Source organism: Cannabis sativa, unplaced genomic scaffold (genome assembly GCF_029168945.1).
Source record: "Cannabis sativa cultivar Pink pepper isolate KNU-18-1 unplaced genomic scaffold, ASM2916894v1 Contig2, whole genome shotgun sequence".
In the NCBI taxonomy this organism is placed as follows: domain Eukaryota; kingdom Viridiplantae; phylum Streptophyta; class Magnoliopsida; order Rosales; family Cannabaceae; genus Cannabis; species Cannabis sativa.
Genome location: NW_026870038.1, coordinates 1,280,434 through 1,291,412, shown reverse-complemented (window position 1 = coordinate 1,291,412; position 10,979 = coordinate 1,280,434). Strand labels below are relative to the sequence as shown.

The window sequence follows — 10,979 nt, the reverse complement described above, 5'->3', positions numbered from 1 at the left end:
TGTTGCTTTTGTCGTCTTCTCCGTCGATTCACACAAACCAAACATAATATATCTCTCTTTCTCACTACCCCAACGGAACCCTACCCCCTCCGCCACCCTACACCGGCCTAACCCCGCGAAACACTTGGAGTCCGGAAAACACTCTGTCGCTAATGTAAAGAGTTGCTCCTCGTGACATTGGAATTGCTTTGATGGAAGTTGCTAGTGGAGTTGGGAGGAAGAAGGTGTTTTTGTTCTTCACTACGTTACCAAACAAGGAAATTTTGTTCTCCATTGTTCTTGGAGAGAAAATTGAGTGTAATTTTCTTGAGAAAGTGAGAGAAAAGAAAGTAAAAGAAAGTGTAATTGTGTGTTTATTTTTTATATTACCGTTATGTTAGTTATTGTTTGGATTTTGGCGCCAAATTGTGTAATCATATTACCGTTGTATATGGTCGTTATGTTAGTTACGTTTGGACCCCGGATTAATAGGATAGATAGGTAAAAAAAAACAGTAGGGAAATCGTTTTGTGTTTGATTAAACAAGTTTGCTAATTGTCTCTTCAGTTGAACATAATTTAATTACAATAAATTAAATTTTAATCAAACTTACTATGTCTTAAGAAAGTCAAACTTAATATTAGATTTTGACAATAATTGAATTACAGTAAATTCTTAACTCAAAGTAAATTGCCCACATTAAAAAAAATACGGTTTGAAATTTTCGCGGTGCTGTGTAGTTTGTAGTTTTAAATTTTGATATTGTAGTTCAAACCGCATGTTGAAAAAATACAAATTATTAAATAGTCTTAAAATTTTTGGACTGAAATATTTCACCGCTATTAAAATTAAGATTAATTAAGATTTTTGCCGCCTAAACTTTAACATGTACCAAATTATGGCTCTGAACTTTTCGCCATTAAATTTTTTTCTTAAACTATTAAAATTATTGGGTTTAAGGACTTTTGTCTAATTTCATTCGATTTTGCTAATATGACGATTATCCATATACTAAATTGCCTCCAAATTTTGATATTTACAAAATCTTACCTCCTAAACTTCAACATGTACTGAATTGTGCTCTTTAAATTTTCATTCATGTTAGACTTTCGTTAATAAAATTGGACAAAAGTATTTAAATCTAACAATATCAATAGTTTGAGAAGAATTTTTAACGACTTAAAAAATTCAAAGAATATAATACCTAAAATTAATAATAACGGTTGAAGAATGAGGATTTTAAGGACATAACAATTAAATTTAAAGAAGAGTTGTGTGTTAAATTTATATTACCGTTATGTTAGTTATTGTTTGGTTTTTGGCGCCAAAATCTGTTAATATCAGAATCCAAACACTTCCCAACTACTATATATATAAACATATACCATACATTAAAATTAAACACAACACCACTCTCTACATAACCAAGCTGGTGATGTCTTTGACAAGAGTTCCAAACAGTGAATTGTGTTGATCCATTCTTCAAATTGAGATGAAAACAGAACAAGAAAAACAGAGAGAACAGAGAAATGTAAAGAGAGAGATTTGATTGTTTTGGGGCTAAGTTTTGTTCATGACATTACCGAACTGATTTAACGGCAGTTAAGTTAGTTAATTAACGGAATTTTTCTTCATGACAAGTGTCAATATTGGGTTTTTGAAAGGCTCATCTCTCCAAATTCCCAATATTCTTAACTCATGCTTCTTCTCACACTCAACCATTTTTGTCCCTCTTTTTCTATCTCAATTTCAAAAATACTGGATAATAATTAACTGTATAGTTTACATCTCTTTTGAACAAATAACTGATTGTATAAATAACTAACATAACGGTTTTGTAGTACGGACTTGTTTTACTTCGGTAATAACATCATTACCAACTACTATATATGTACCTATACCATACATTAAAATTAAACACACACCACTCTCTACTCTTAATTTCTCTCTCTGTTCTCTCTGTTTTTCTTGTTCTGTTTTCATCTCATTTTGAAGAATGGATCAACTGTTTGGAACTCTTGTCAAAGACATCACCAGCTTGGTTATCCCAAATCCACTATCAACCACCATTGAAGCACTTCCAATTCTCCAAAGAAGTAATCTTTACATCAGCGACAAAGAGTTTGGAAACAACATCACCCGAATGGTTAGGCCTGTGTTCTTTGGCCACAGCATTGCCCTCATTGTAGGACCCGAATGGAACTCCTTCGTAAGAGATCGCGGGATCAGAGTTGGAGACGTTCTTCTCTTGAGACTTGTTCATCAAGTTACTTCTCCAATCGTCATAATCAATGCCAAATTAATCCGATTAAACCACCAAAATAATCAGACTTTCGTTCCTTTGTTACCCCAAGAAGAACAACGACAATGGCGTGATCACCAACCACAACGACAAGAAGGGCCAGAACCAATTTTGTGTGTAAAAAGATTGAGTCTTGAAGATGTGACTAATGTTGTTGGTCATCAAATTGTTATGCCTAAAGAGATATTAGAAGTGTTTATAGCATCAGGAGGAGTAATGGATATTGCTAATTTGCAACATGGTAATTTTATGGTTGATTTCTTAGACCAACACAATCCATCTTTGATATTAGACGCAACTTTGGGTTTGAGAATTGATACAATGGAAGTTTTTATTGCATACAATCATTGGTTGCATTATGTGCATCGTCGTGGGCTTCGTGTTGGAGATGTCGTCGTCTTCGTGTTGGAGATGTGGTCAAAGTTTTCATACTATAAAAATTTACTGTTTAATAAATGCATTACATTTTTATAAAGATTCTCAATTAGTACTATATAGTTAGTATTCATTCTCAATTAGAATTACAAAGAAAGTGATACTTACTTGATTATAATTTGTCACTAAGATTGTGCTCTTTTATATTGTAGTTTTTAATATTAGGAAACTATCACTTGGGGTTCTTCCTTTGTTCCAAATTAATGTTACTTAATTGTTAAACAAATTGCTTTATTCCTGATATTTACTGTGTATTTTGTTCTGTATCATAGTTTGCTTTGCATGAGAAAGGAATACTTGGATGTTTGATTGGATATAATTACTTAGTTTGTAATTTGTGTAAAGGTTCTCTATAAATATGCAGTTTAAGTGTTAATAATTAAACTAAAAAGATCATCAAGGTAGAATTGATTTGTTACAAACTCAATTGTTTGTAAATAAAGTTTTTTTTTTTATTTACTCTCTGCAAACACTCTTTATAGATTGATAAAATCTTATCAAATCAGCTTTATGTATGTATAAAATATCATTTAGGTAATTACACTAATACAAAAAGGGTATTCTCCGTCGGTTTTTGAAACGATTTTTTTCGAGAACCGTCGCTAATAAATATGAATGACTGTTTTAAACTGTTGGAAAATATTAAGTATTCACTCGTTATAAAAATAGGCGACGATTTTAAGTAAAACTATCGAATATCTAATACTCTTGTACTCGACAGTTTAAAACCATTTTCTCATTTCTTCATCCCAACCGCACCTAACCCCGAAACCCCACGAAACCACCACCACCGCCGATCTCTCTCTGTTGCCTCCAACTAGCCACGAAACCCACCCACAACCGCTTCCTCCCTCTCTTGTCTCTCGTCTTCCTCCCTACGTAACCACCACCGCCGCACCCACCCACCACCTCGATGCCAGACCACCACCTACCACCTCGGTCCCCCTCTCTCTTTCTCTCAAGGTATATATATACATTTATTTATTTTTTATTTATATATTTATCTTTTTACATATATATTTTTTCCAAATATCTATATCCTAAGAAAAAAATGTAAATATATATTTCTTTATATACATATATATTTATTTACGTATATGGTTAGGAATAAAAAATTAATTTGTTTAATTTAAAGTTAGTTGTTATTGAATAAATTTAATGTGTTTGAAAAAATTTAATGTGTTATAAAGTTAATTGTTATTGTAAAAAATTTAACGTGTAAAAAATATTTGGAAAAAAGTTTTAGAATAAAAAAGATTTAGTTTAGGTAAAAAATTTATTTATTTAATTTGTTATCATAAAAATTATTTACTTGTTTTTAATTTAGTTTAGGTAAAATTAAAAATTATTATTAGTCAAAATGATTGTATAAATTTAGGTAAATAAATGTTTTGGTATAAGTTTGTTATAAGGATAACTTGAAAACAACACAAAAATAATAAAAAAATTACAAAATTACAGTTGTACAGAATTTTAAATATTTTTATTGTTTTTAAGATATTATTTACATAAAATAAAGTCTTTTTGATGCATTGTTATGTTGTATTTTTGTTATTTTGTTATTTGTATATTATTTTTATGTTATTTTTTTTTTTTATGTTTTCTTGTTACTTTTATGTAGTTTTCATGTGTTTTTATTGAATACCGTAAAAATGTAAAAAAAAAAAAACTTTAAACGTAATAGTGTAAATATTTTACCAAAAATAGCAGTTTATGTAATTTTCCCTTTATTATAGTTATAGAAAAAAAAAAGTTTACTATTATTTAGCTAAAAAAAGAAAGTTAGTTAAAGGTGTAATTAATGTTTATAGAATAAGTTTAATTTTAATTAGTTTGATCTAATTATTTAATTAACTGTTAATTGTTAATTTTGTGTAGGTATTTATTTGTAGTGATACTGTTTGATCTTGTTCAAGTACGTTGATGGGTAACTTTATTAGACTTGGTAAGTTACTAAAATTATGTTGTTAATATTTAGTGATGTTTGTATATTATCGGTAATATATATAAATATACATGTTATATATTTGTGTATTTTTAATTTATACATATTTATATATATATATATATAAGTTGATAATAGTTATAAAGATTAAAATTTTATCTACTTTTACTCTAATTTGATAAGTTTGTAAATGGAAGTTTTTAATTTAATATTTTAAATATTTTATAGGTATCGGGTTCTTTGTGTTGATTGAAGAGTGTACAAGTAGCTATCTTTATTGGAGAAAGGTATAATCACTAAAACTTTAAAATTCTTTATTTAGTGGAGTTTGAATATCTTAGAGTAGTGAAGTAAGTTCTCCGATTAATTATACTGCGGTCGGATGGGTGGAATATGCATGTTGGATGAGTTTAGATATCTTAAATATTCATCCGTACTGAAATAGGTTTTGCGAATACATGTAATGCGGTCGGATGGGTGGATAATTTTTGTACTGTTAATGCTATTTTGTTTGTTTTGTTTCTTATTTTTGGCATGTTTAAAATTTTTGGGACGACCGATTACAGTCGTTATGTTACTAAAATTTTGGTAGAATTAGGATAAATTTTCATGTTTAGAATGCATAAATTTCACTAAAATTTATATATGTGCGGTAGTTAATTTAACTAATTAAATACTACACATATTCAAACAAATAATTAAATATTGTTTTGTTTTCTTTATAGAAGTTTTAAAATGGATAGAAATTGGATGAATGCAAATAGATTATCAGCGGAGTATAAACAAGGTGTTGACCATTTCTTGGACTTTTGTCAGAAGTATGCGAAAAATCCTAAATTGGTTCTTTGTCCTTGTCTTGAATGTGGTAACTTGGATCGTATGAACATTACTAAGATAAAAGAGCATTTGTTAAGGAACGAAATAGATAAGAGTTATAAGGTTTGGGTTTACCACGGGGAAAAGAAGATTAGAGTTCCGGGCGAGGGAACATCTAAGTCTAAGAAGGTTAAGGGTGTTAATTTGGACTATGAGGATGATTGCATTCCAGAAATGATAGGAGATGCACAATTTGAATCAAATGCCGATCTATTGAAATTTCAAAGTTTTGTAGAGGATGCCGAGAAGCCTATTTACCCAAATTGTAATAGATTTACTAAATTATCGACACTTGTTAGATTATACAATATAAAAGCCAAACACGGGTGGAGTGATAAGAGTTTTACGGATTTACTAACTTTCCTAGTAGAGTTATTACCCGAAGGTAATGTGATGCCTTTGTCTTTTTACGAGGCAAAGAAGACACTTTCTTCTTTAGGCATGCAATATGAAAAAATACATGCATGTCCTAACGATTGCATCCTATATCGTAAGGGACTTGTGGATGCAGTATTGTGTCCCACGTGTGGCGAGTCTAGGTGGCAAAAAAAAAAAAAAATTCTGACGAGGTGAAGGTTGGTGTCCCTGCAAAGGTATTATGGTACTTACCCCCAATACCTCGTTTGGTTCGTTTTTTTCGAAATGTCAATCATGCTAAAAATTTGACTTGGCATGCAAGCGATAGAATATTAGATGGTAAGATGAGATATCCAGCTGACTCACCAACTTGGAAATCTATTGATGCTAGGTGGCCTGAATTCGGCAATGAACCTAGGAATATCCGTCTTGGTCTTTCTGTAGATGGAATCAATCCACATACAACCCTTAACAGTAAGTATAGTTGCTGGCCAGTTTTGCTTGTGATGTATAACTTGCCGCCTTGGTTGGTAATGAAGCGAAAATTCACTATGCTTACACTGTTGATATCAGGCCCTTCACAACCTGGTAATGACATTGATGTGTATTTAGCCCCTCTAGTTGATGATTTGAGTCAATTGTGGTATGAGGGTGTTCCTGCATACGATGCCTTTAGGAAAGAAGAATTCAATCTTAAGGCCATATTACTGTGGACCATTAATGATTTTCCAGCTTTCGGAAATCTTTCTGGATACAGTGTGAAAGGGGACAAGGCATGTCCTATTTGTGAGGAGAAAACATGCTCTATGTATTTGAAACACTCTAAGAAAATGTGTTATATGGGACATCGAAAGTTTTTACCAAAGGAACATGTGTTTCGGACTTGGAAAAAAGCATTCAACGGTAAGCAGGAATTTGAATTGCCACCTTCACCTCTGCAAGGGGAACAAGTATTTGAGAAGTTGAATAAAGTTCAATTCCACCTTGGAAAGCGAAAAATGACTTCAAAGAAAAGAAAAGGTCGGCGTGAGAAAAGTGACATTACAAATGAACCTCAGGGGCCATGGAAGAAGAAGTCAATATTTTTTGAGCTCGAATATTGGAAGCATTTGTTTGTACCTCATAATTTGGATGTGATGCATATTGAGAAAAATGTATCAAACAACTTGCTTAATACCTTGTTCAATATTCCTGGGCGGAGCAAAGATGGAATCAAATCCCGCCTAGATTTGAAAGAGTTAGGGATCCGGACCAATTTACACCCACAAGTTGTTGGTGGACGAACGTTTTTACCACCGGCTTGTCATGCTCTGACTAAAGTAGAAAAACAATCTTTCTGTAGTTCTATCTCCCATGTGAAATTACCTGAAGGGTACTCTTCAAATGTATCAGATTGGGTGGATACAAACAAATTGAGTTTGAGTGGTCTTAAATCTCACGATCATCATATGTTGATTCAACACATTCTACCGGTGAGTATCCGTTCTGTGTTGCCTAAGAAAGTTAGATATGCAATCACGAGGTTGTGTTTGTTCTTCAAATCTCTTTGTTGTAAAGTGGTTGATGTCCCTAAGTTAATGAATCTCAGGTCAGAAATTATAGAAGTTTTGTGTTATTTGGAACAATTTTTTCCACCTTCCTTTTTTGACATAACGGTTCACCTAACAGTGCATTTAGTGAGAGAGGTGAAGTTGTGTGGACCTGTGTACTTAAGATGGATGTACCCATTTGAACGATACATGAAAATGTTGAAAGGTTATGCTAGAAATAAAAGTAGGCCCGAGGGTTGTATTGTTGAATCATACATCGTTGAAGAGACGATTGAATTCTGCTCAGACTACATGTCAGAGGTTACAACTGTTGGCTCTCGCCTTACTCTGGTCGATATTGGAACAAGTAGAGAGAATAGAGGTGTTTCTGTTTGCGGTGTTAGCCGAGCTGATCGTGAAGAAGCTCACCGACTTGTTTTGCAAAATATTGACGAGGTCCAACTATACATTGAGTAAGTTTAAGTTAACTTTTCATACTTAAAACAAAATAATAATATTCAAATGAAACTGAAATCAATCAAATACTTGAAGGGAACATTTTAATTGGATCAAGACCACTACTCCGACTAAGGCAATGAATCAAAAATGGGTACAAGATGAACATTATCGAAATTTCAATACATGGTTTAAAAAAAAGGTACTATTTACATTATTGTTTTGTTACGTATCATATTGATTTACTTGTGCTCACTAACTCACTTGTATGTTGATAGGTATATGTGGAAATGTGTGAATCCCCAAGCAATGTATCTAACACGCTACTTTGCATATCACGAGGTCCTTCGTGTGATGTACTCAAGTATCAATCGTACTATATAAATAGTACTCAATTTTGCACCCAAAACCATGATAAATGTAAAAAAACACAGAATAGTGGTGTAATGATAGTTGCTAAGACTTTCCAACTATCTAGTTCAAAAGATAAAAATTCTAATGAATGTGACATGTCTTTTTATGGTGTAATTCAAGAAATTTGGGAATTAGATTACAATAGTTTTCGGATCCCTGTTTTCCTTTGTGATTGGGTTAGGAGTGATAATGGAGTCAAAGACGATGAATTTGGATTCAAGTTAGTGGACTTGAATCGAATTGGCCACAAGTTCAATAAGTTTATAATGGCGTCCCAAGCCACTCAAGTATTTTACATGAGCGATCCATTAGATGCACGTTGGTCAGTTGTCTTGACAACGCAACCAAAAGATTATGCTAACCAAGAGTCTAGTGACGATGATCTCATGCTCAGTGACCAAATTTATCAAATCACTCCACCACTTATTGATTTCACTGTTGAGGACGATATAATATCATCTCGAGATGATGGGGAAGGATTATGGGTGAACGAACCTATCAATACATAAGTTATCAAATACATATTGGTATTTAGTCTTTTTGATATATTTACTTTTAATTATCATTTTGTATATTTTTATATATTCTAATGTATGTTTTCAAATTTGTGTAAGATTCATTATGGAATCAGCACCAAACGATGATTGGGATGGTTTCGTTTATGAAGAGGAAGAAGCACCCGAAGAACAATCCATGCGAGAAGAATCCAGTGTTAAACACGAAGAACCAAAGAAGAAAAACACACGCGGTAGAAGCAAACCGAACGATATAACAAAAATTAAAAATGAGGGGAAGATTCTGGAAGTTGAGTACAATACACCTATTATAGGCATGATCCTATTAGAATAGAAAGAACTTCATATGTTGCTTGATAATACTAAAATTCTTTTTAGTGTGACACACCATACAATACCCCTCAATAGGTTGAATATGTCTTGATATTACTGTGTTGATTGGCCAATAAAATGACTATTTGTATTTATATATATAAGCATATCTAATCTAACTAGTATTTCTAAATCAATTTGTAATTTCTTTTAGGCACTTAATGATGCTCTAAACAACAACTATAACCATAATTCTAAGGGCCCTGCCCATACATCCCAAAATAAATTCATTAAAATTAGTACTAGCAGGAGGAAGAGAGTCCAGGCCTCAAACTCCATCAAATTTTTGAAATGTACTAATAACAGTATGTCATTTTTTGTGAAGAATTAATTCCTTAATTTTATATAATCAAGCAAATTAATAAGTTAACTAATTGCTTAATCAAACTTTTATTAGCAAGTGATTTTATATAATTTGTCATTGCATGCATTTTTCTCAAACCCAATAAATCGACAAACCCTTTTCAAACTAAGTCTTGCAGATTAAATTTTGTTAAAAATATATAAAACAAAATGTGAAACATCACAAGCCAATAAAGAAAATACTAATGGGAAGAAATTTTGCTTAGTTCAAAAACAAAAGAAAAAAAGAAAGAACAACATAATTAGTAGCATAATTATTTACGAGTTGATCTAATCTAAGTATGACCATGATGATGATGATGAGTTGGTGGAATAACAAAATCTTGAACTTGATGTTGAACTTAATCTTGATCACCACAATAAACGGTTGTGATGATGCCACGTCGACGAAGATCAACACAGAAAACAACAACATCTCCTCCTTTAAGGCCACGAACCAATTGAGACCAATTTTGACCAAACAAAATTTGACCATCAGCTCTTAACTTAAGCTTAGTCTCAATTTTATTTTGAGGAAAGCTCTGCTCCCAAACAACAACCCCAAAATCATCTTCATTCAAGATTTGAATCAAATCCTCTGCTTTTTCCATTATCACTTCTCCAATCTCTTTGGGCATTTCTATTTGATGAAAATGATTACTTTTCAAATCATCCTCACTCACTATCTTCACACATAAAAATGGTTTATTTTGAAAACCCACATAATCAAGATCATCATCATGATCATGATGGGATTGATTAGTATTAGGCAGAGGAGGAATAATCAGAATTGGGTTATTGATGTTTTTGGTGTCTAATCTGATTAGTGTGAGATTTATTAAGTAAGGATAACTATGAGCAATTCTCATGAGAAGAACATCTCCAACTCGAATCCCGCGATTACTGACAAATATATTCCATTCTTTTCCTTCAAATTTGACACGGCCGTCAAGCATGAACACAGGCCTAACCCCGCGAAACCCTTGGAGTTCGGAAAACACTGTCGCTAATGTAAAGAGTTGCTCCTTATTAGGGACTCTGTTTAGAGTTAGTTAGGGAACTGTTATTCTGTTAATTCAGAGCAGTTAGAAGGTTGTTAGGAGTAGTTAATCAGCTCCTTTTCTTTCCTCTCTCTCTGTTCTGATGTATATAAATACAGTTCCCATTGTACTCTAAACACTTGATGAATACAATAAAAACACAATTGATCTTTCTCTCTGTCGTTCTCTCTTTTCTCTCCTTCTTCTTCTTTCTCAGTTTCTTTCATTGTTGTTCTAGCTTCACTGCTATGAGTAAACGAATCACCAATCGTAATATGGTATCAGAGCACGAATTCCCCCCCCCTGAATGCAAACATGGCGACTGTTGGAGCTCAAAATCAATCGAATCCACCGAATCTGGGAAATACTGCAAACTCCCACTCTGCTTCTCGAGGAAATCGCAATCGTGGATCAGAT

At 32.6% G+C, this 10,979-nt stretch overlaps 1 protein-coding gene across 1 annotated transcript; it reads left to right on the top strand.

The window, feature by feature from the left end:
* The first annotated feature begins 6,231 nt into the window (after positions 1–6,231).
* On the top strand, positions 6,232–9,313 carry LOC133033047 (uncharacterized). Its single transcript, XM_061107586.1, has 4 exons — positions 6,232–7,896; positions 7,976–8,081; positions 8,158–8,820; positions 8,908–9,313. The coding sequence occupies exons 1-3, from the start codon at positions 6,239–6,241 to the stop codon at positions 8,800–8,802; spliced, it is 2,409 nt and encodes an 802-aa protein (XP_060963569.1). The 5' UTR covers positions 6,232–6,238; the 3' UTR covers positions 8,803–8,820; positions 8,908–9,313.
* Positions 9,314–10,979: the final 1,666 nt, after the last annotated feature.